The sequence below is a fragment of the Ictidomys tridecemlineatus genome, chromosome 4, assembly GCF_052094955.1.
Source record: "Ictidomys tridecemlineatus isolate mIctTri1 chromosome 4, mIctTri1.hap1, whole genome shotgun sequence".
NCBI classification, from domain to species: Eukaryota; Metazoa; Chordata; class Mammalia; order Rodentia; family Sciuridae; genus Ictidomys; species Ictidomys tridecemlineatus.
This window is the reverse complement of record NC_135480.1, coordinates 81,963,151-81,989,672: the sequence shown is the minus strand read 5'-3', so window position 1 is coordinate 81,989,672 and position 26,522 is coordinate 81,963,151. Positions and strand designations below refer to the sequence as shown.

General features: G+C 34.1%; 1 protein-coding gene across 9 annotated transcripts in view; it reads left to right on the top strand.

Annotated features, from left to right (window-relative positions):
• The window catches only part of Mtmr2 (myotubularin related protein 2), a 105,952-nt gene that overhangs the window by 21,434 nt on the left and 57,996 nt on the right, over positions 1 to 26,522 (top strand). The window contains exons 1-3 of one of the 9 annotated variants that reach the window (XM_040285120.2): positions 2,122 to 2,456; positions 10,724 to 10,795; positions 14,149 to 14,245. The exons of 1 other annotated variant lie outside the window; for it this stretch is intronic. Coding sequence is in view for 2 of the 8 variants with exons in the window: in XM_040285119.2 (XP_040141053.1) it covers positions 2,377 to 2,456 (80 nt within the window). In the remaining 6 variants the exon portion in view is untranslated. Of the gene's footprint in view, positions 1 to 2,118; positions 2,457 to 2,539; positions 2,559 to 10,723; positions 10,796 to 14,148; positions 14,246 to 22,966; positions 22,986 to 26,522 lie in introns of those variants that run through there. 7 more of the 9 variants (XM_040285122.2, XM_078046895.1, XM_040285119.2 and 4 more) reach the window with 7 other exon arrangements.

Here is a 26,522-nt window from a genome sequence, read left to right as displayed (position 1 = left end):
GTTCTTTACTTCATTGAATGTATTAATATTAGATGCTTTAAACCATTGTGGGATAATTCCAACATGTCCTCTTGAGTTTAGCATCTTTTGATAATCTTTTGAGAATTTGTGTGATTTTCTTGGTACTTTTGAATTATGTAATTGGCACTTACAGTAATTTTCGATCATGCCCTAGATATTTTGAAAATTATCTTTTGGAATCTCTGATTTTTTGTTATATTCCTCTGGAAAGTATGGATAGAAAATTATTATGGTAGAAAATTAATTTGGTTCAACACAAACTGTCTTGCTTACATAGGTAACAACTTAAATCTCATTTCAGTTCTTTCATCTGGACAAGTAAGAGGGATAGCTGACTTTTGGTTCTGTATCTGGATCGCTTGCATTGTTCTTATGTTGTTCAAATCGAATAAGGACTTAAATCAAGAAATAAGTTCATATACAGTTTAGAGTCCTCCTTTCTGGTTTGCTCCTTTTGAAATTCCTGCCTCACTTTCCAGCTTCCCTGGGCTCCCTTTTCTTGGTTCCTTTTTTTTTTTTTTTTTTTTTTTTTTGGTATTGGGGATTAAACTCAGGGACACTTAACCACTGAACCCCATCTCCAGCCCTTTTTGTATTTTTTAAATTTAGAGACATGGTTTCACTGAGTTGCTTGGTGCCTAGCTAAGTTGCTGAGGCTAGCTTTGAACTCTTTGTTTTCCTGACTCACCTGAGGATCCACTGGGATTACAGGTGTGTGCCCCCAGGAACTGGGGTTCCTTACTGTTAGAAAGATAGCACACTTTCTACTGGAGTTTTTACCATTCTGTGCTGCTTCAGTTTTTGGCTGTCCATTAACTAAAGCCACCGAAAAAAAAAAAAAAAAGGAATTTCATTCTGTTGGTCATGTACTCCAAGTTTTTACTCTGCCTGCTTCTCTTTACTCTCCTGACCCCTCTGGTAGTTTTTTTGTTATCTAGAGTTTTTAATTGCTTTTTGTAGAAAGGTCAGTCTTTGGACCCTGATTATCCACACATGAGGTGACCGAGATTCAGTCTCAATTTGAAAAATTCCTTTATGGTGTCCTTTCTATGTTCTTCCTGAATCCTTTGTAACAGAAAATTACACACAGAAACATTTCCCCTTTACCCAGTTCCTGTTCTCTTATCACAGTTTTATCTTTCCTCACTCACTTCCTGCTTTGCAGGGGGAATTTGAAAGGGTAAGGAATCACTAAAAGTTGGTTCCGTGTTCAAAACCAGGACATTCAGTAGTACATATATATTTAATTCTTTTTGTGTGTTTTTCAGTTCCCCCTCCAAACCCTCTTCCATACTTCCTTCTGTGGACAATGGATTAATGTCAAAGTGCGTTTCCTTTACAGACACTTCCAAATCACACAAATCCATAAATCCAAGCCACAGTCGACCCAGACCCAGTGCTTGTTCTACAATGCTGGCCAGAGGTGGAAAGAAAACAATTTTGAGCATTCCATACTCCCTCACCTATATTTTCTGCTACCCTTTCCTTACCAGCCCCTTCTTTCTGTTCTGCCACCCTTCCTATAGCTCCTACTCATAACATCTACCATTTATTGAATTTGTACTAGTTTATGTCCAATCCATCCTACACACCCTTCTTAAGTAGGACTACTAATGGCTAACACTTGTGTGCTTATTACTTGCCAAGCACTTATAAATACATCTCTGTGAGATTATTCTTCCTTTTGTTTTTAAAGATAAGGAAGCTGTTGATCAGTGCCTTGGGTTACACTGCAGGTAAATAGCAGAGCTAGACTCTCAATCCATGTCTTCATGGCTCCAAGCAGCCTTTACATAAACCATTCTCATCCCACAATCAATATTTTCAGCCCCTTGTTCTCCTGAACACTTTGTCATCTCTGGTCCCCCATTCTCCTCTTTCCCTGCTCCCCACCCCCCACGTTCCTTCTGCCTCTAGATCCGACAGCCTACCCACGTTCCTCTCTATTCCTCTCATTTTCTTTGTCATCACATCCCTGTCTCAATCCTTCCCACGCCGTCAGCTCCTGGTTTCTTTCTTCCCTTGAGATCCTCCCTTTTCCCCTCATCTCCAGAATTCCCTCCCTCCAGGCCTCACGCCTCTCCGCCCCAGCCCGCAGGCGTGCGTGGGGCGGGGCAGAGGTACGCAGGCAGCGCCGCGCTTCAGGCTCGGCGTCCGAGGGGCGCCGCGGGGTCCTCCCGAGGCCGCAGACCCCGGGCGCGGTGCAGTCTGGGGGAACATGGCCGCTTCCGGTCTTCCTCCCAGGCCGGCGCTGGCTTGACCGCGGCCCCTGCCTGGTGCACTCCGCCCTCCGCTCCCTGCCTGGCAGTCGCGGAGGTCCCTTCAGCCTTTTGCTCTCGTTGCCCCTGCTGGGCCATGGAGAAGAGCTCGAGCTGCGAGAGTCTGGGCTCCCAGCCCGCAGCGGCTCGGCCGCCCAGCGTGGACTCCCTGTCCAGGTAACCGGGACTCCCAGGGCCCCGCCCAGCGTCCGAGGGGGATGGAGAGGGGCCGGGAACTCGCTGGATGGTGCCCCAACTCACGGATTCTGGTTCCTGAAGGTTGCTCCGGAATTTCTTCTTTGAGACTTGGAAATTACTTCTTCCTCTCTCTCTGGGGTATAGAGGGTGAGGAAAAGGAGGTCGAAAACTCGCTGTTTCTTTTTGGGTCCCTTCACCTTTCTTATTCAGTCTCGTTTTTTCCCGGATATTCATAGCTCCAGTTCATTATTTTTTCTTATCTTTGATTCTCAATTTTTTCTTTGGACAGCCCTTTCCCCAATTTCTTACTCCTTCGTTTCTTGCTTTTTGTCTTTAGCACTCTTTCCAAAACCATCCGTCACTTTTTCCTCCATCCGTTCTTACGTCTTCAGTTTTTGTGTTCATATTCAGCTCCGCCTTTTTTTTCTTTTTCATCACTTCTCTTTCACGCTTTGCCAAACACTTTCATTTCTCTCCCCATTCCCCAGTTTTGCTTAAATATGTAAATAAAAATGTCCCCTGTGCTTTGAGTTCTCGGTCTTCCGGCTGAAAGTCAGTATCTGAATAGTCTTTGTCCTTACTGGTTTAAGAAAGAAAAGTGAATGTTTTCATCTCTCTTGGACTCCTGGTTCTACAGGTTGTCATTTCTCTGGTAACATATGGGTATTTTATTCTAGATTTTTGAGGAGGATTGTATACATCTTTGTAGACAGCTGTTGTGAATATTAACTGGACATGTTTTAGATACAGTCTTTTTAGAATGGTAATTTAAAATTTTATTAAGAAATAGTGTTTGTTATAAAGCTACAATGAAATCAGGTCTTTTCCACTAAAACAGAGTGTTATTAGATACTAAATTGCTGTGTGAGAGCACACAATTTTCATTTTTTTTCTTTGAATAAGTTGAAATTGCTCTGTCTTTTAATTCGTTTTGGATTCTACTGCTCTATGGTGGTACTGCTATTTTTTCCCCCATGGATATTCAGTACCTCATTGAGGAACCTTTGACTGATCTCATCATTCCAAATTAGATTCTTTCTATTATATGCATGTATAGTTCAGACCCACTCCATTTTCAGTTCTTAACAACTACACTCTTAATTGTTGGTTTAATTCTTTTCTAGTAGGTTATAGGATGTTTGAAGGCAAAGACCATATGAATCATTTTCATATCTCTAGCACTTAACATAGACCCAGCATGTCGTAGGTATTCAATGATATATTGAATTTGTGCATTAAATTATCAAGAGATAAGAATTTTTCTCTTCCTCTCATTATATATATAATACGTTTGTTTCAAAATTTTAAAATTAAATTTAGAAAGTTGAGGATTTACAGGCTCAACAGTAAAACCTTTCATTAAAAAAGTTGGAAAATTATAGTTTTATGGGAAAGTTACAAATGACAATGTTCAGAATAATAAAATACAATGAAAACAGATGATACAACTAGTATTCTGATGCAGGAGAGAGCAGTTAGAGGAGGCCTTACAGTATGTTAGAAGAAAGTACTGAAAGTCAGGAAGCTGCATGCTGAAGTCTGCTAGCTATTTGTCCTGTATCATTTAATTTTTCTAGTTTTCAGTTTTCTAATCTTTTAAAATATAGGATTGATGTAGAAAATCTAGGTATCTTGACACTCTAAAATTCTTTTTTTTTTTTTTTGCTTTTAATGACATTATTTAGGTGAATGTATATTTACTAATTATTAAGGCATTACCTTTGCAAACAACTTCTGTTTTGGATTTTGAAATTAGACTAAATAAATATTATCTGTTATTAAAAACTAATGTTTCTAACTATTGCACTGTAACACATTAGTTTCCTGAAAAGAAAGTAAGTTCAGCAGGTTTAAAGTTTATATGTCTATCTTTATTTCTTAATAAAAAATGCGTTAACTGATACATGAATTCGAGAAAATAAGAACAACTAGATAGAATTTTGACTATAGTAAATTAGTCTCCTTTCTGGTTAGAAGTATAATTTCATATTTTCCAGAAGAGAAAACCAGCTTTCTTTCCTAGGTAAGATAGAAAAATAACATTTATTGACTATCTACATATAGAAGTTACCCAACCACACTTTCACATTTTAAATTTCATTAATCATAATGTTCATTTGTGGCACTCTTTCTAATCAACATGTATAATAGCTTCATCATATATATTTGTTAGAAAGCTTACTTTTAGATTCTAAACTTCATTTAGGCTAACAGTCACAGATGATCTAAAACGCAAGCAGGATAGTTTTAAAAGCTGTTAAATGTCTATCTAGTTTTATGTTTTTACTTTTTGTTAACCTGTGACAAAGCAAAATATCAGTGTTTTGACTGTGTTATCTCAGTTTTTTGCAATACTGTCACCCATTAAGTGTAGTTTATTTTAGGTTTTTGTTTTTATGGAGGCTCAGTTAGAAAATTTTCTTGTGCATTTGTTTTGATATATTGATAAAGCTATATAATATAGTTACATAATAGTTAAGACTGTTAAATGTGTCACAGAATGTCTTTTACACAATAGAGTTGACAAATTTCTGCTGAATTTAGCTATGTGGAAAAATTATTTATGCAAAAAAAAGTGCTATCAGGTTGTTAGAAAATAGAAACTATGTGACTTTCTCTTCAGCTTAGCAAGATACTTAGATCAAATATATAATTGAAGCTGGTAATACATTTAGCTCTAGTTTCTTTAGATACTTCTACCATGAGATGAACTGAATTGAAATATTATCTTATGTTTAAATGTTTATTGATAGATGTGTTGAGTCCTTCCGGGAAGAAGGATGGACATAAATCTGAAAAATAGTACAGCAACCTTTGGTGGCCCATTGATTTTTTGAAAATGACACACATTGTTGAAGTTTTTGGCCATTGTACAGTGTATTAAACTCAATAGGTTGAGTCTTCATATACATTTGTAATTGTTTCAGAGTTGCTGTTGCCTTTAACTTTTCTAGACCATGGAATTGATGCCTTTGATCATAAAAGAGTAGTTTTACTCTTTATATGATAATTCAAATAGCTGTTCTCTAACCAATTGTGGTTTTGTCATCTAGTATCCTTAAAAAAAGTAGTATTCTTTGTTGAGTGTTGCTTGGTATCGCTTGACTTCTGCAAACTGTTTATCAACTCTTGTGTATTCTACTGTTGACTAGTCTTTGCATGTGTCCAGCCTCTCAGAGAGAGTTGTGAAAAAATTCACTTAGCATACTGATAATCTTGCTGTAGTCCCTAATTTTATTCTTATTGGTCTTGTTGGTTCTTGATGTAAATGGAACTGTATGGAATATAAATAAAACAAGATTGTAAGTTGGATGCTAGGATAGGCCTGACACTCAGAACTATACATTTTGCCCTCGTAGTCTAATTTTTCATTTTTCAGTTTGTACAGTATTATTTCCATTTTTCAGTCCGAGCTTGAGTAGGTTTCTTTCATTATTTTACTTTCTATTATGTGTAATCAAATAGTAAGATATCAAGTGCCAAACATGTGCTCTGTGAACATCTAAATAAAAGAATGTTATCTGAATTCTCACCACTAATCCTATTTATAGTTCCCATTCAAGGGATTGAAAAGGTTTTCTTCTTTTGGTCTGACCAATTATTATTTTAGGTTCAAGCTGAAGTTAATTTTATGTGGATTTTACTGAGTGCATTATCTTTTCAGTTCCCAATCTTATCTATATTAATATTATTATGGTCCCTTTCACTTATCTGTTTTACCCTTTGCTACTCTTGATTACTTTGGCTCCCTTTTCTCTTGTCATTCATTTTATTAAATTGTTTTTTCTTTTATCCATCATATAACTTTATGGTTTCATTATTCTATTCTGGCCACTACCGTTTTGTCCCAGTCTTTTTTTTAATCACATGATTTTTAGATGATAAGTTCATTAGTATTTTTGAGCAGTCCATATTTACATTTAATTCACATTAAAAAAAAAGGGCGAGTACACATACTCAAAGTAGACCCCAACTAATTGCATTTTTAAATTGCTATTCCTTATCGTTTTAAAATAGCAAATCCTGGATTTCTGTTTTCATGAATTTTTATTATATTTATAGCCTGAAGAGGTAGAAGAGTTTCCGAGATTTCTAAAACATTTTATTGCAAGGTGTTCTCTTTAGTTTCAGCTTCAAGTTCTCTTAAAGGTGATATGTTGGTACGAAGTATGCTTTTGACATATTAATTCAGTAGTGGTGATGGATTTTTGTATTATCACTTTTTTGCTCACATTGTGACTCTTGGAATTTCTTTTGAGGCACCTGGCCAGAATTAGCGTTGCAAACTATAGATGTAGGGCAAAGTGAAGCTACCAGGTTGAACCTACAAACTTGATATTATTATTAGAAATTTGCATCAGCTATTGAACATGTTGGTAATCTAAAAATTACTTAGTTTTGATTTTATTTTTCCAGGACTCTAAAAGAACATTAAAGTTCTCTTGGATAAGACCCAGTATTATTGTGAATTAATCAGTAATTATCATTTAAATTTTTAAAGAAAGGACTTTTAACAAGATTAATTGCCACTTAAAAGTATATGCAGTTTCATATTGAAGCTGAGATCGGATCCTGTACACTTTTTCTTCTTTGCTTCTTATGCCATCATTAGTGGTTTTCTTTAATGTAAATTAGTAGTTCCCATAGTATAGTTCCTGTTTAGTAGTATCAGCATCTCTTGGAAGTTTATTAAAAATGCATTTTTTCAGTCCTGGGGATTGAAGGTAGGGGTGCTTTACCACTGAGCAACATATCTCAGATCTAACTGAATCTAAAACCCTGAGCGTGGGAACCACCTGTTTATGTTTTAATATGCCCCCCAGGTAATCCTGATGCTTGCGGAAGTTTGAGAGCCACTCACTGCCTTGGATCTTTTGCTGATTAGTGCCTCAGAGCTTCATCTACATTAGTTGAAACAGACTAAATTAGGGTTTATGTTAGCCAGAAGTGTGATGAGCCCATTATTTGAGAGCATATTTATAAACATGTTAACTGAAGGAGTGAAAGGTAAAAGTCGTCTCTTGTTGATTTACTATATCTAATTTTTAAAGGAAAATTTCTGACTTTTTCTCAGTCATGAGTAACAAATCAAAAGTACAAGTTGTAGGCTTTTAATTCTTTTTAAAAGATACTTATTGTGATATATTATTGGTAACAAGAATTTTAAAAAGTGTTATAAAGAAGAAATTCTAGGAAGTTATCAATGACTTGAGTGAAATCTGGATTGTGTCCAACAGAAGGAAATAACCTGGATATAGATGTCCAGAAAGCAGTAAGTTTATTTTACAAAGTTGCCAAGTTAATACTATTGTATTCACAATCACTGGAGCCAAAGACTGCATGTGAGTAAGGATTTGAGTAATGGAAATTCTCCAGATTTTAGTGTGGAATATTTTCTCTTTTAAGGCAAATGGTTTTGAATATGTAAAGCACTTGCTATCTTTGTGTCTTATGATTTAGTTAAATAAGTAGAGTATTAAAAACTCTTCAAGTGGTGATATTTGAGGATAGGAAATGATTTTACAAGCCTGCCTTGCACAGGAAATCAGGTTATAAATGGAACGCTATAAAAAGGTTGGTACAAGGCTATTAAAATAAAAAGGACTATGGCAGATGCCCTCCTAATGAAAATAATAACTTCAATTCCTTTCCTGTGACTTTATTACACACAACTAATTGTGCTTATCTCTAGGACTCACAGTATTAACTACTGAAGCATTTTCTTTTCTTTCTTTCATTTTCATTCTTTAAAGACTCTTAGGCTTCTTAAATGCTTTATAATTTATATTAATTAAGGGCATCTACTGTGTTTTAAAAGTAATTAAATAAACTCCAAAATATGTTTTAATATATAAACTTCAAAAAATCTAAATACTAATATTTGGCAAATTCTTGATTCATTTTCTTAAGGTTGTATTTTATAATTTATTTATTTGCAGTGCTGGGGATTGAACCCAGAGCATCATGCTTGCTAGACAAGTGCTCCATCTCTGAGCTACATCCCCAGCCCTACAGTTAGGTTTTAGATTTGGCAGAATATAATAGAAAATTCAGGCTAGCAGTGATTTAAAACTAGATATAATTTTTTAGCCACTTGAAAGCCTAGAGATCTGATATGGTAGTACTGAGGATCAAGGACACAGATCCTTTATGTATCTTATATCCATATTTATCTCATAAACCAAAATTGTTATTGGAGCTCTAGCCACTACAACTTAAGAAGAAAAGGAAGAAGCAGGACATAATTCCTCTCTTTAAAAGACTCTTGGCAGTCTTATGTAGTTGTTGAGCTTACATCCTATTAGTCATTACCTGTTCCCATGACCATGGTTAACCAGGTTAGGGGGAGGGTTGCATATGCAGTCTTTTCTTAAAGGCCTTGTGCTGAGCTAAAAATGGGGTTCTGTCACTAAGGAATAAGAGAGGATGGGTATTGAAGATAATCAACTACTTCTCCGTGGTATACAAAGTATTCCTAGATTTGCAAATGCAATGATCAAAAAATAGAAAATAAATTGAAAGAGAGAGATGGCATATTGTAGCCACCTGGGGAAAAAAAAACCCATATCTTAGAACACTTTAATTTTGTACTTTTTTGTGTATTTTGACCATATTTTTACAATCCTGAGGACCATAACATGAAAGTGATACATTTAATAATTGCTAGATCATTACCTGCCAGGCAAGTAGAAATCAAATGATGAATAAACAACTATGCTGTTTCATTTGAAGAACTCAAGGAATTCCATGATAAAGTAGTGGTGGTAATGAGATTTATACTCTGTTTACTCCTTCTCCAGTTTTGTGTCAATTCCTAAACCATTTATCCCTGATTTATGTCTTACTAGAATGTTGCATCAAGTTCTACTTAGGTATTTTCTATTGTTTCAGTTTTAAGCATGTTGTCTTCATATGGGAAATAAAATTAGTCATCTTATGCCATATTAGTTTATGAAAGCTTTTGCCAGTAGTTTGTGTTTGTTTTATATCCTTGACCTAAAAATTTTATTGAAAAATCGGAGAAATCTGTTCTTTATGTTTTCTTGTATTGCTTAATCTAAATATTTACATTTTAGTTGTGAACTTTCAAACACAAGGAGTGTAATCATTTTGGAGCAAGTAGAGGAGAGTAGATAAGTCTCCCTGGATTGATAGGACCTTTATTCATCAGGCTTTGAAGGTTTAATAGGCGTAAGTTACAACTATAGCCATCTTCCTTCTTAGCAGGATTGCTTTTCCTGATAGAAGCAAGTGAGCAGTTGTTGAAGTAGCTTTTTGTCAGGAGTTTGTGTATTAGTAAGGGAAAATAACTGCCTCAGAGTAATTTTCATAGTAATTATTATTTCATAATAATATTCTTGAGCTGAGCCAAGATGCCTGCAAAGGTCAAAAACAAAGTTTTGTATGGTTCAGATGTTTTCTTTTATTGATATTAGAAAACATTCTTTCATTACAACAAAGGCAGAAAGCTAAAAACAGAAACACCTGAGATAACCTATGCTTTCCAAATGGTAGAGAGTTGTAGTAATTGATTAATAGAATTAATATTAATAAATACAATGTAATATAAGTAATAGCATTTAACATTTATGTGTTGTTTGTGTGCTTACTATGTGCTGAGTATGGTGCTAAATCCTTTATGCATTTTCTCATATAATCCTCATAACTGTGTAAAGACTATTAATTTTTCCATCTTATAAATTTTTTAAGAAAACTGAAGATTAGAGAGAATAGTTTGACATTTGAATCCAAATCTGCTGGACTTTAGGGTCTGCGAGTGCTTCAAAGAACTGCAGAACTGCTCATGCCTGAAGATCTGGTGTACTTGGTCCAAGCTAGATCTTTTTAGTTAGAGGGCAGTCCCAGGGCAGGTTTATTGGGTGGTAGTGATGAGGATGTGCATTTTCTTAACATGTTGCCCTATTAGAGAAAGATAAAGTTACCTAGTACATTAACAAATTTGGAGTAGACATATTTGGAGAGAATTTTTTTTTAGCTTTGAATGTTTTTTTCTTCAGATAGAAAATAGGATGATTTTTCTTCTTTGCCCTATGATTAAATGGGTCATGTATTTTTTTGTTTAAAAGAAGTCTTATGTTTTGAAGATCAGATAAATTATGAGTCAGATAAATAATACCAAAGCCTTCCCCCACCCCCAACAACCTTTACACAGTGATTTAGAATACTTAACTCTAGGCTTCCTTAAATATCTGAATTCCCCTAAGTTCCTTTGTGTTTGTTTACAGTTAATGTGTTAAGAGCCATTGACATTTGAAGATCATCAGAAGTGAAGATAAAACATCTCAAAAAATTATAATGTAAGTGAATGGGAAAATGCAAAAACTGGACAGAAGTTAATGTCAACAATATTTCTGGAATCCATATATTGTCCCAAATGAATTTTGTGCATATGAGTAATCAGTAACTTCAGATTTCAATCCCAGTTTCAAGTTCTGGTCTTGAAAATTCTGTGTTCAGTCCACTTCTTCCTGTGGAAGACAGTCATTGGATTTCAGTCATCTAATAATATTCCATGAGAACTTTTTTTTTTTTACTTCCATGTATTATTTTCTTCCTTTTCCTGCTTAGTACTTTGCAATTTTACCTGAGATGATAATGACAAAGGTTCATGTTATATTTAAAGTTGTATTTGTGTAGACAGAGGTCTTTGCTTTCCAGCTGCTGATGTGTGTTGTATATTTTACCTAAGTTTAATTTTGCTACTATTTTGTATGTTTCTTAGCCTAAAATAATTATCAGTTTGTTAACACCCCTTTTTTCTTTTTCCCTTTCCCTCTCTTTCTTTACCTGATCCCTTCTTTCCTTTCTTCTATTCTGTGAATGTTTGTTTAGTTATTTATTGTGTCCTGCACACTATGCTAGATATTCCAAAGAGCTGAGTCACAGAGGACTCTGCATATTTCCATTACCTGTGGTGCTTGGTGAACATTTAGCTTCCTAGGTTCCAGACCAGACATTCTGAATCATTGGGAGTGGATCATTGATCCAGATGCTTTCAGGAGTCTGGTCCAGCTTTTTAAGTTTGCAAATGGGAGGATAGACTTGGAGAAGTTAAATAATTTACCTAATGGCACAATATATGTTAGAAGGTCAGGAATAGTTGATGATTTTTCTTTCAGGATCACAGAGATATTTAGTGCTAAACATGATCTCTTAGGCTGGGATTGTGGCTCAGTCACAGAGTGCTTGCCTAGCATGCTTGAGGCACTGGGTTCCATCCTCAGCACCACATAAAATAAAGGTCTCCTGATTCTCAGTTCCATACTTTACCAAGTTATGCTATAATTTTTGTTGAGCCAGACTGAGTCATTGTGTTTCTTGTCTGTAAAACTCTCCTTTAATACCATATATGAAATCATAACCAACTCACCACTGTAACTGAAAAAATAACTAAAAGTACATGTCAGTTATATACATGAAAAACATGGATTGTTTCTTTGTGTTTAGTCAGATAAATGACTTAATTCTGATTTCGAAATCATTGAGTGATAGTCTTGGTGGAGAAGAGCCTTTGTTTTTATATCCAGGATATTATTCCTACCTTTTAAGTTTTGTACTGCCAAAAAAGGAAAATCTGATTTCATTTTTGAATGAAATAGTAGGGACAAATTTCATAGTGTTTTATAAATAGTAGGTGCTTGGTAAATTGTACTGTTTTGTACAGTTTGCTCTTAAAAAGTTTTTCCCCCCTTTTGGCTTCTATTAGGAGTGGTTTTATTTGCTTGTATAGAAATTAATTTATAACACTGTATTGTCATAGTGGATATTCACAGTGTGTCTAAGTGACTAATATTTTCTAAGGTATTTTTTTAACTGTAAAAGTTCGAATTAATTTTACTAGTGTATATATTTTATATTGTGTATTTTTATAGTTCCTGAATTGTAGCTTCATATTAACAAATATAGTTACCATAATTTTTGGAAATATTTTTAATGCTTGAATTATCAGAAAGTTTAACTGTAAACTGCTGTTACCCAATTTTTCTGAAAATTTTGGGACATGATTTAATTAAGTTATTTTTTTAAAATATTATTTCATTTATTTGTTTTGTAGTACTAGAGGTCCAACCTAGGACCTTACACTTACTAGGCAATTGGTCTATCATTGAGCTATACCTTCAACCCTAAAAATGTTATTTTTAACACTTACTCATTTTTGATAAGCTTATTATATCTTACCATTTTAGATATTATTTTCTTTAAATCTTTTTACAAAGAAAGTATAATTTTAACTATAATAGCTCTAAAAAGGGACTTTATTAGTGTAATTCTCTTTTTTCTTTCTTTTGTATGGGGCACAAATGTTAAGGAACTTTCCCAAGAGTTGAAGTTTTATACATGTTAAAATACTCTTGTGAACAAAACAGAATGATATTTATTTTATTTTTATAATGATATGTGTAAAATGTTTTGACTCTGGATGAATGACTTGACATCTATGATCCTTGGTTTTCTTACTGTGTAATGGGTTACTAATTATTACTGTATGTCCACAGAGTTTCCTTGGGACTTCATTGAATGTTTAGTATTACTTACTTAAAATTTAAAATCAGAAAGAAAAATGCATGCTCAGATTTTATTTTCATTTTTGGTACCAGGGATCGAACACAGAGATGTTTAATCACTGAACCATATCCTCAGCCCTTTTTAAATATTTTATTTAGAGACAGGGTCTTGCTGAGTGGCTAAGTGCCTTGCTAAGTTGCCAAGGCAGGATTTGAATTCGAAATCCTCCTGCCTGGCCTCCTGAGCCACTGGGATTACATGTGTGCGCCACTGCGCCTGGCTCAGATTTTATGGATTCTTCTTTTATCACATGATATTAGAATAGGTACTATGCAGGATACCTAAATTTCTCTTTCTTTGTGAAAGAGTAGCAGTGATTAATCCACATTGTCATCTTATATAATCACAAAATACTCAAGATAATATTATATTGGAAGACTTCTATCAGTCATTTTCTGTGGGAGAAAATGGTTACTGAATGAATAAGTGAGTATTCAATATAGTTCTCAGGGTATTCAAAATAGCTAATAGTAAAGTTAATATATTTTGGTGTAATTTTTAGTTCCAAAGATGTTTTACAGACACAGTTTTATTTCTCATAATAATCCAGTGAGATAGGTCTTAATTTGACAGATAAGTAGCTGAAGCCCAAGAAGTATCTCTGGTTATAAAAGGTGGAACTGGAAGTTTATTTTTGACTCTAAATGCCATGTTGCTTCTACTCCCGGTGTAAATAACACAGAAGTGGTAAAATTTCATGGGGGTTTACATTTTACTGTTTAAAAGAAATTTGGAATCTTGGAAAGTTGTCAATGCATACTTTGCTTTTGAAGTCAGACTCAACTTTTCTTAAAATGTTTAAAAGAAATGCCACTATCTTGGATAAAAGACTCCTTCTCAGTGTGGCTACCAGCATGTGGTACCTAAAATTATTTGAGTGTTTAAATATCTAAAAGAGAGTGATTATGATCTTTAGAAGCATATAGAATTATATCAACAGGAAAAATTGTGTGATGTGTTATAGCACAATGTAATGAAAAGTATTGATCTTTTGTTTGTCCTTAGTTTTAAAATTCTGATTCTGCTTTTTAAGGATGACTCTAGATGAGTGACTTGACATCTCTGATCCTTGATTTTCTTACAGGAAAAGGGCAAAGTGATAATCTGCTGTCCTACCTTTACAGGATTTTTGTGGAACCCAAATATGATGATTGATGATGACAGTAATTTTAAATAATACAGTAAGTTTAGGAATCATTTTAAATATTTCACTTATATGAATTTAATCCTTATAGCAGTTTTTCTGGGTATAAAAATGACCCTTATTACAACTAAATGAGTAAACCAAGGCCTAGATTGGTTAAATAACTTTCTCAAGGTCAAAGTGATAGAAGCAGAATTCAGTACTTGGCAATCTAGCTCCAGAGTTGGTAATGTATATAGAAGATAATGTGTGTGAGAGCACACTGACATTTGTAAAGGGCTGTGATAATGTAAAATGTTACTAATTACATTTTTCCTTATCCTTATTATATAAATAGAGAACAAAGCAAGCAGGAAAAAATGTCTTTATATGGTTTGATTTCTAACAGCCCCCTAATCTAGTAAATAGAGTATCGTATTTAAAATTATGGACAGATGCCCTTGGAAGATAGGAATAACTGAATGAAGTCAGTACTTTAATTTTTAATTTAGTTTTCTGGGATAGCAAGAGAAAGGGATGTTGAATGCTCTTCTTTTTATACTGAATGTGACTGAAAATAAAACACCTTTTAAAATTTATTATTTATTCTAATTTGTTATATATGACAGCAGAATGCATTACAATTCATATTACACATATAGAACACAATTTTTCATATCTTTGGTTGTACACAAAGTATAGTCACACCATTTGTGTCTTTATACATGTACTTAGGGTAATGATGTTTATCTCATTCCACCATCTTTTCTACCCCCAATGCCCTCTCCCTTCCCCTCCCACCCCTTTGCCCTATCTAGAGTTCATCTAATCCTTTCATGCTCCCCACCCGAAACACCATCCAGTTCTCCAAAACCAAATGCTTAATGTTTTCTCTGATATGAGGATGCTGATTCAGTGTAAAAACATCTGTCTTAACTTCACGTGTCATTTTGAAGTTTATACAGGAAAGTGATATCTCTTCACATTGAAAGGAGAGTGACATATTATTAGTAATAATCACTTTTGCTTGTCTTAGGAAAACAGTATCTATCGAGATAGCCAAAACAATGGATATGTAACTGATTTTAATAATGAAATCAGATTTGCATGGTGGGGTAATTTATTAATACACAAATTCCCATGTGTTCTCTGTAATTGCCCAGGTAGAAATGTTTGTTGAATAAATGTTTTTTGAATAGATTACTCTTTTTTAGTATTTTTGCCCTTGTACTTTAGTTCGGATGAAAGTGTTTGTTTCAGAGTTTGTTTAGAGTTCTAATATCTAATAGTCTAATTTTCAGCTTATTGTAACATTTTCCCCAGTTAATTGATTATATATAAAGACCTACTAGGCTACTTGTGAAATTCATATAGAGTTTGATTTAAGCTGTCTTCAGAATTTGGATCAGTGATTTTTGAACAAATTTTGAGAAGCTTTTTTAAGCTGTTGCATTGAACTGTTGGAGTTTTGTTAGATCTCAGGATCCTTCCAGCTCCCCAGTCCTAACCTACACTTCCTCATTGACACACTCATTTTGACTAGAATTCGGCTTTTACCAGTTTTACTTAAGTTTTCAGGTAGGATCTCTGAAAAAACATTAAGAGAAAAAAAGATATGCTTGCAAACTGTTGTGCAAACTGGTTGCTGGTGGCCTTATCAAATATTATGCATTGATTTTTTTAGTTTGGGAAGTAAAATGGACAGACCTGGAAATAAAGTGATTCAGAATTAACTGTATGCTGGGTCACATGGACCTTAATCCCATGGATTGTTCGAAGACTATACCAGAGCTCAGATCCTCTTTGTTTCTCTGAAGAATACAAAATGTAGTCTCATTTTTATCAATCAGATGTAGTGATGAAAAGATAAGTCATGCTATCTCTTCTATCCTATAGATTGGTTCAGTTAAATAACCCTGGGTCTGGCATAGCATTTTTATAATAATTAAAAACTGCATTAGTTTGGATAGGTTTGTAATTTTTTTTTTTTTTTAAATTTTGGAGATACTGCAAATGTTCTGAGTTTGTTTGCTTTTTGTGTGTGTCCCAAATGCAGAAACACACTATAGGCCTTTTGTTGTTATTTTGAAAAATAAAATTTTCAATAGAATGACTAATAGAGCATGAACAGTGCTTATGACACTGTAGTCCATTGTGTAAGTATTGAGAGCAAAATTTGCATTCCTAGAAAAGCTTGTTCACAATCAGATTATAGAAGGCATTCTGTAATGTTTTTGGGAAAACATGGTGTGTAAGTGCTCAGGACATTACTTAAAGAGGATCTTTTTAAAAACGTATCTTTTCTTTCCATGGGATACTCAAGAAAATTGGCAGCAAGAGTGAAAGGGTTTAAATAAGGCAAGTGATATAAATCTTAAAGTAACGACTGTGGTCAGAGGAAATAGGAAAAACGCAACCTTTCCTAAGTCATCTGGAGGTGTTTTTTACTAGGATATATGGAAAGACTTGTTTTCTGCTTTCTAGGTAGTTTTGAATTGAGAGTGATTAATGCTGGTATGCTTATTTGCGTCTCTAATTTTTAGAAATACTTCTGATTTTCATAAGAAATGTGTTTATTTAATTTTGAAATATTTGATTAGGAGAAGTAAAAGGAATGTAAATATATTTATTGCATATTTTAGTGCTTGGATTTATTTTCTGCTCATTATTTTTAGGTATCTAGAGGTGATGGTGTGATTGACAATGAAATAGTGGTAATTCCATTAATAGTCAAGCAAACCAATGGAACCAGAGATGGTTAATTCTTTGCTATTGATTTTGTTGAAAATTATTGGTGGTGGACTTGGTTTTATGATTGAAGCTTAAGTTATTCTTCTGCTTGTATGTTTAAAGTTACATCAGATACTTATTTACATGTGTGGGTGAGTGTATTGTAAAGAATCCCCCTAATAATTTGTGTTTTGTGTTATGCTAAATTTATCAGTTTACTAAAAGTTTTATTTTGACTTTAAAAGTTTGCATATTCAATTTTCTCAGTGCTCATGAAGACATTTTACAGTTCAGAACTAACAAAAAGAACTTTTAGGACCCATTTTAGGACCCATCTAGACTGTAGGTGGGTCTATAGTCTAGATCTAAATGAAAAGAACTTTTAGGATCAAGCGCTTTGCTTCATTTAAATTTAATTAATGGGTTTCTTTTTAAAAGGAGACCCCTTGGGCTGGGTATGTGGCTCAAGCGGTAGCAAGCTTGCCTAGCATGCCTGTGGTCTGGGTTGGATCCTCAGCACCACATACAAAGATGTTGTGTCTGCCGAAAACTAATAAATAAATAAATATAAAAGGAGACCCCTATTTCTGATTCCATTCTATTTTTCCTTCTGATGAGGTTACTCAATGTGTTTTCCACAATACTATTTGTTAAGACAGTTTCTACCATTAGTGTTAATACTGATATTTAACACTAAGTACTTTCTATATATCATGCTTTCTGATCATTGTTACAGTCTTATAAGGTATCATTATTTTTATAAAGAAAGAACTTAGATTAAGTAACTTGTTTTATTTATTTATTTTTTGCTAAATGGTGAAATTAAATCTGTGTGACTCTAAAGTTCATGTTTTTAACCACTAAACACTTTGCCTGTGTTTGGAGGCAAAGGATCTCAGTTTCCATCTTTCTAAGGAAACTGAGTAGTGCTTTGAGGTATGGGGATATTTGGAGATGATTTGTAAATCCTTGTTAATTGGTGACAGATTTCTCCGCTTTGCAGCAAGCGTCTTAAGCATCTTAACAGGATGCTTGTAAGCCAATATACTCATAGATACCAATCTTCATTTGTTTAGATATATTTGTTGTTGTTTTTCAATATTAGGATTGAACGCAGAGCATTGTGCATGCTAGGCAAGTGGTATACCACTGAACTGCATCCCTAGCCCTAGATGTAATTTCCTTAATTTGTAAATTTTTATCCTTATCAGCAATATATAAGTAAGAAAAAAAACTCCCCAATAAAACAAAAGGGGAGAGTGCTTTATTTATTGATACTATTTTGAAAAGCATATAGAGGATAGTTCCTATCTTTCCTACCAATGATTAGTTTGTATTAACTCTGTTCACTTAAATGCCACACTTTGAAATAGGAGAACTTTTGAGACCAAAAGTGTGGTATATTGCTTTTATTATAGCAAAGGAAAAGGACGTTCTGATATAACAGTAGACCAGTTAATATGTGGCAATGACTAAGAGTCAGATGATGGGATTTCTGTTTTGTTCTTGTAGTGGAAAGAAAGCTGTCACTCTGGCTGAGAAAGTGGCATGGTTATTTTAAAACAAAGAATGACTAGTGCTCTATTATATTTTGCCTCTTTTACTCCAAACCCAAGTTCTGTTATTTCATAAGTATATGTGTATGTATATCTTCATTTGGTTATTTTCTGGAACCAGCATTCAGTATTTAAATAATATTGACAGTTCTTTTTGCTTAGGAGTTGAGAATAATATAATTTTGGATAGAATGAGTGGGTCAGAAAGAGGAGATTTTAGAATGACTTCCATTTATAAGAATCATGGCTCATTGAATTTGAATAAATACATTTATGAATATGAATTGTATGTTCATGTAATCTTTAACTGCTCTGAAGGGTTAATAATCAGAATTAGTACATTAGAATATAATTACAGTTTTAGTTTTAGAGGTATTTTGAATCTCTTGGGGAAAGGAAATCTATCAATAAGTATGAATACTAATTAATAGTATTCCAGAATGTTGGTTTTATTCTGATCAGTTTTGTTGTTCTTGGAAAATAAATTTCTCTCTGTAACTGTCTCATTAATTTCTAAAAGTATGTTTTGTTTATAAATATTTTTTGATGTAACATACTTGACATATGAATAAGATGTTAATGCTTTTGGGGGTAGAAATTATGTTTTTTGCCTACCTTTTGATGTTATGTTTGTTTCTATTAAAAATTATACATAACTCTTCATTATTTTTAATCTTGGTAGTTATTTGCAGGCCATCCAGGGCCTTGGAGTTTTAATTTATTTATGGCTTAGATTTTTGAGCCCTGTCAGTTTTAAAAAAATCTTCAATAAAGGATTTATAGGAACAAAAAGGAATTATGATTATAGTTATTTATAAAAAATAGTTATTTCTTTTTTTAATTTATAAAGAACATAAATTTATTTCTATATTACAGTTCTGGAAGCTGGAAATCCAAAATCAAGGCACTGGCATGTTTGATGTTTGGTGAGGGCTGCTTCGCTGCTTCCAAGATGTCACTTTGAGTATTGTTCCTCTGAGATCCTAGGGTCTTTGAGGGGTCCTTTTTTCCTTGGCCAATTTTGTGTGAGAATCATTGTCCCTCAGGTCCATGCAAGTACCTCTAGTCTTGCTCAGCCTCTTGGCCTCTGCAGCAGTGGCAACATTTATGACCAGAAAATGTCTTCTGAAGAAAATATACTAGATGCCAGGCTGCCCATTCTGGGCTCCCTGTCTGTAGTTCTGGAGCTTAGGAAGTCCAAAAACATAGTCCTGGCATCTGGCCCCCCCAAAAAAGGGACTTTTTGCTGTGCCATAACATGGCAAGACAGAACATGCATATCTAGTGTTATTTCTTTTTTTCCCCCAGGTGTCCATAATATTTTGTGTGTTTTATTGTAATATTATAAATTACAGTTAAATTGCTTCATCAACTTTTATGTTCTTGAAGTTCTCTTCTGATTCTTTGAAAATAATTTTAATTTAATTTTTTTTACTTATTATTAATTTAATTTATTTTTTTTACACAAATGGAGCACAACTTTTCATTTCTCTGGTTGTACACAAAGTAGAGTCACACCGTCCATGCAATAATACCTATACATAGGGATAATAATGTCCGTTTCATTCTACCATTCACTCCCCATCCCCTCTCTCTATCCTCCACTCAATCCAGAGTTCTTCTATTCTTCCCTTGCCCCCCACCCATTATGGATCAGCATTCACTTATCCTAGAAAACATTTGACCCTTGGTTTTTTGGGATTGGCTTACATTGCTTAACATGATATTCTCCACCTCCATCCATTCACCTGACATAATTTCATTCTTCTTTAAGGCTGAGTAGTATTCATTAGTGTATATACACCATAGTTTCTTCATCCATTCATCTATTGAAGGACATCTAGGCTGTTTCCATAGTTTAACTATTATTAATTGAGCTGTAAATATTGAGGTGAGTGCATGGTTGTAGTGTGCTGCTTTTAAGTCCTTTGGGTATAGACCTAGGAGTAAGATAGCTGCTTAACATGATGGTTCCATTCCAAGTTTTATAAGGTATCTCCATACTGCTTTCCAAAGTGGTTGTACCATTTTGCAATCCCACCAGCAATGAATTGGTGTACCTTTCCCCCCACACCCTTGCCAGCACTTATTGTTGCTTGATTTTTTGATATTTGCCATTCTGACTGAAGTGACATGAAATATTAAGAGTAATTTTAATTTGCATTTCTCTAATTGTTAGAAATGTTGAATATTTTATCGTAAGTTTATTGATCGATTGTATATCTTCTTCTGTGAAGTGTCTGCTCATTTCCTTAGCCCATTTATTTATGGGGTTATTTGTTTTTCTGGTGTTAAGTTTTTTGAGTTCTTTATATATCCTGGAGATTAGTACTGTATCTGATGTGTGTATGGTAAAAACTTTCTCCCATTGTGTAGGCTCTCTCTTCTCCAGTGTTATTTCTTAACAGCTCTGGTTAATGGTTTAGACAGAAATATCCACAGTAATTGGGAATGAGAAACAAATTTTTATGATGCTACAACTGTGTGAGAGGGCCTTTGGATGGGGAAAGTTTATGTAGTATAATTAAAAAATGATGTTGAAGGATAAGTCTTTGAGTCACATTTTCAGATGGAACAATAGTTCGTTTGTATGTATAAGTGCTTATATGAGGGAAGAACTAGGGTATTTGCCTGTTAATAAGTGAAGAGATACTAAAAATGGTAAAATCTATTTTAGCAGAAATTTCCAATATTAGAACTATCCAGTTTTAGAACTCTTCATCTGTGATTCTAGAATTTTGTGCCTATGCTCGAAATCTTAGAATTTTGGATTTCATGACTACCTTGTAGTAAGTAGTACCCCTACCCACCTAGTCTTCCTTATGGCTTGTGAATGTCATAATTGACAAGACCTTTATTTTTCAAACACTTTCTAACCCATTTTGGAGCCCCATTTGATGACAAGGTGTTGTAGTACACAAGAAATGGAATTTTATGTAGCTTATTAATTAAATGGAAAATAGGAAATGCAGAATGATTGCTCATTGGAAGCATAGCTTTCTTTTTCAATTAAACAGACATTGAAAAAAATCTGGTTTTTGGAGGGACAGAAAGGCAGTGATTACAACAGATACTACGAAGGATTGATTAAAATTTGAAGAGGAGCATTGACACTTTTAAAATGTTGACTACTTGAAATCTTTGTGAAATCCTTCTGAGATGAAAAAAAAGTATATTTGGGCCATGAGCTTAAGTGTGTTCTCAAATTTTGTCTAATTAGGCTTTTGTCAAAAGTGACAGTGATTCTTTTTTGACGTTTGTTAACTTTTGCTCAAATCTTGTAGTCTTTGTTATGATAGTTTTGACTTCTCAAAAATTTATTTAATATTATAAGTCAGTTAACTCTTTCTTTTAATTAGGATAGCTCTGGCCTACCATTTTATTGCCATAGTGAAATATATATCTTGTTTAACCTATCTCTAAAAGAATTCTGATTTTTATTTAGAAGTTTTCTTGAGTTGTGCATTTATTGAGTTTATGCATTTTAAAACTTAACCAGGAAACAAACTGGCTCAAAAACTTCAGAAACCAGTTAGAGAGATAGCTGTGAATTAAAGATGTATGTCCTTGTAGCAGCATATATTCAAGAGAAATAGCATTAACCTAGAATTCTTCCTGAGAAGATGGTTTTTGTTTCTCAGCCCCATACACAGTATTTTTTCTTTAACTTTAAAGTCTTAAACATTTTAACAGTAACTTCATTTTTCATATTTGACACCATTGTCAGTTGCAGGTTGCTGTCTGTTCATTTTCCAATTCTTTTTCAATAGTTTGTGTGTGTGTGTGTGTGTGTGTGTGTGTGTGTGTGTGAGTGTGTGTGTGTGTGTATGTGTTTATATATGTGTGTGTATACATATATGTATACACACGTACACTACTTATTTTATATGTATATACACACACATATATCTCCACATACATATCCATATATATATATATATATATATATATATATATATCTCAACAGGATTGTTTAAATGGAGTTTTCAGTTCATTTCTACTTGGTCTTTATAAGAACATATAAGTACATAGTGAAATAAGTAGAACAGGTGTTTTCATTCCTACTTTGGGTATGAAACTGAGGTTCTGAGAGGCTAAATGACTTTCCATGATTTTGACACCCAGTTTTTCATTCTCATCTAATACTTAAATTTACATGTACTTATTGGGATGGAAAAATAGTTTGTGTTGGCATTTGCTAAAATTTCCTATGCTTAATTAATAATTGAATTAATAATTAATAATAAATTAATTAACATTTCCTGTGCTGAATTAATAATTAATAACTGTTTACTAAATGGGAAATGGGGAATTTTCTTTTCCAGAGATTATTTTCAGTTGAGTAAATTGTCTTAATTTTCCGCTGGCAGAGACAATGACTAGGGCTAACTCCTTTAAAGATAATGTTGTTAGAGTTTTATTCATTTTGATTTTTCAATTCATGTCTAGCTTCATTCTGCTAAACCAGGATTCTTTGATGGCAAAGAGGTGTCCTATTCAAGCCTTCATTAGGTAAAAATAATAGTTTACATAACTTTGTTACTGTTTGTCAGATGATGTGCTAAACTCTTTGCATTTATTTATTTCATCTTTATAAGTATGTGAATAGTTCCTAGCATATGGTAAGCACTCAGTAAGTATTAATTACTTGATTTAATACAGTTCAATAAAATTAAACTTTTGAGCCCCTTTTGTGTGCCAGGTATTAGTCTACAGCTAGACAGTGTTTCTCAATCCTTTTTATTACTCTATGGAGTAGTTTTAGATGCCCTCCACTCAACTGTCCTCTCCATGTATGAAAATATGGTATCATAGATATAATACATATAATTTTATGTACTTTTTAACTTTAAAAAATTAAGAATTTGTTTCCTTGCCTTCAGAGAACCATATATATATATTTTTTGCCCTTGGGGGCGATATTCTTATTGAATGTTCTAGATACTTAGGATACAGAAGTGAATAAAACAAAGCTTGGAACCCTCAAAGAGATTACATTTTAAGGGAGATGAGGTAGAAGGAAATGTGGGAAAGAAAAAACAAGGAAGTAAGTAAAACAAAAAGAATGTCAAGTGAGAACTAGTTCTCTGGGGAAAATTAAGGTAGGGGATAGAAAATGGGTGGGTGGGTTTGTGGTAGTTTCATTAAGAAGACAGTATGTGAACAAAGATGCTGAAGGAGGTGAAAGAAAAAGGTATATTTAGAAGAAGAGTTTTGAATGAGAAAATCAAAGCTTTTGAGTATATTAGATGCCATTGGAAGTATTTAAATAAGTAGGTTATTGGAATCTGGAATTCAAGGGGGAAGTTTGAAAATGAGCTGTAAGCTGTGAGTCTGGATGAGATTATTAAGGGGAGAGAGGATATACAGAAGATTACATGATCAAGGACTGAGAGTTAAGGGACATTACAGTGTTTTGAGGTTAAGGAGATAAGAAGGAACCATTAAGGAGATGTGAGAGTAGTGGCTACCGAGCTAGGAGAAAAGTTGTAAGGGTATAATGTTCTGGAACACAAATGGAGGAAAGTATTTCAAATTATCTATGTTAATGCTGCTCAGTGGGTTTAGTAAAGTAGAGGCTATTGATGTCCTCAACAAGGGCATTTGTGTTGGTGTGAAGGAGGCAAAAGCCTGACTGAAGTGGGTTTAAGAGAGAATGAGATGTGAAGAATTAGAAGTGGTGAGTATAGGCATCTCTTTTAACAAGTTTTACTCAAAGAAGCTCAGAGAAATCAAGTATCTGAAGGGATTGAGGGAAATAATAGCGTGTTTCAATGTTGGTTGGAATGATTGGATAGCAAGGGAGTATTTTATGATGCAGGAACCAGTGAAGAGAAAAACTGGGCAGGTTTTTCTTGTGTACACAAGAGGAAATAGTATAGGAGGGGCTTAAATGGGCCTGGTTGAGGTAAGTGGTCATGAATTTAAAGTGAGGTTGGGTCATATGGTTGGCAAATTTTCTCTAGACTCATTTCGTTTTGTGAGTATTACGGGTCTGGAGTAATAATAGGGAGCTGGCTTTTAAAAATTATGGAACTTTGTAGTATTGTAAAGAAGAACCAGGTGATTCTGAAGCTAAATCTTCAAAGAATGAAGGACAGTGACTTAGAGATTGGTAGGTGACTTGAAAAAGGAGCGGTAGTATGTGCATGGTATATCCTGATGACATGAAATTTAAAACTTGGGATCTTTTTAAAAAAGTTTTGGAGAAGAATAATCTGAAAGTAGCAATGAGGAATGAATTCCAGTTTCCAGGCCCAGACTGGGGAGAGAGGTATAGGAGGGAATATAAAGGGGCTGATTTCTTCATTTGAGAGGGCTATTGGGAAACTGTGTCCAATAGGCAGGGAAAAAAGATTTTAATAGGCATAAAAGATGAAGTAAATACAGTCTTTAGGAAGACAGAATAAATACAGACAGAATTTTTGTGATAGAAATAAAGATTTTTTTGGGGGGGAGGTACATGCTGTACCTCCCAAGGGAGAGAAAAAGCATCTTAAGATATTTCTCCTTTTAGTTCTGTACACTATATCAGAAGCAATGTAAGTTGGTCAAAAGGAGACCTGAATCTATGTCAGATTTTATCTGCATATTTCTATCTACCTATCTGTGTGTATATGTGTTTATATACATATATCTCTTTCTGGCTCTAATTTGTTATATTCAAAATCATGCATTTCACTTCTCTGAGCTGTGCTTTATATACAAATGAAGGGGCTTTTGCTAGAATGATCTCAGAGGTCCTTTATATTTCTGATACTCTATTAATTCGCTCATTAGCTGTCAGAATAGTTGGCTAACTGATATCTGGACTTATATTTAAAAGAAATAATTTTAAAAAGCATTATTTGATATAATTCTGGCTACTCTGTGGCTTAATGTTGTTATAAGGTGTAAGCGATAACCAGCAGGATTGGAGTAAGAAATAAGGCTGGAGAGAGAGGGTAAAGCCAGACAGCAGAATGATCAGACTTACAGAGGATATATGTGAATGAATGTGAATATGAGATGTAAATTTGATAGTTATTTGTACAGAAGTGATAAAAGTACATTTTAATGACAACAGAAACCTTGAGAGAAAACATTTCCAAGAGGCAGTGAAAGTAATATTAAATATTGCCAAGAGTTTAAGGAGAGTGAGAAATGAGGAGACAGGGCTCCTGGATTTGTTCCTGAGGTTGTTAATGACATCTAGAAAGCATTATCAGTAAACTAATTGAGCCTAGAGTTCAAGTTGAGTGTTATTAAGTCTCACGTAGGTTTAGGTAGTCACTATTGAGTTCTTAGTAAATGTTCACTGTTGTTTAAATTATGCACCCCTACCTTCCACACCCCCCCTCCCCCAAAGAGGAGACTGTGTGGGCCAGAATGAAGAGCACAGAATGAAGGACTGGCCTTGAATCAGAGAAAGTACATGTCATTAAGATTCCTGAGAAGGAAGAATGGATTTGGGTGTAGACAAGTTTACTGGAGAGGCAAGAAGTTAAGGAGTCCACGCTTTAGTACCTCTGTTTTTTTTTTTTTTTTTTTTTTAAGAGAGAGAGGAGGGGGGGGGGAAGAGAGAGAGAGAGAGAGAGAGAGAGAGAGAGAGAGAGAACTTTTTAATATTTATTTTTTAGTTTTTGGCGGACACAACATCTTCGTTTATATGTGGTGCTGAGGATTGAACCTGGGCAGCATGCATGCCAGGTGAGTGCGCTACCACTTGAGCCACATCCCTGGCCCCATGTTTTTTAAAATTCATATCAGGTTAATTTTTTTAAAACACAATGGAGGCCATCTTGACTTAGTAATTGGTTTAACATTTTTTTTTTTAAAACTAATAAATCCAGTGGACTTTTCTCCTATTTTTCTTGACTGCTCTGTCGTGTTATATACTATGAAGTACTTATTTTGAAACACTTTTTTGGCTTTCATAACTTTTTTTTTTTTTTTGGTCCCACATTTCTACCTCCAGTATCAAATCTCTGATTCTGGGGCTAAATAATCCAATGTTATAGATTCAATTTAGCTATCACTTCCCTGTAACCACTCCAGGAAATCAAAACT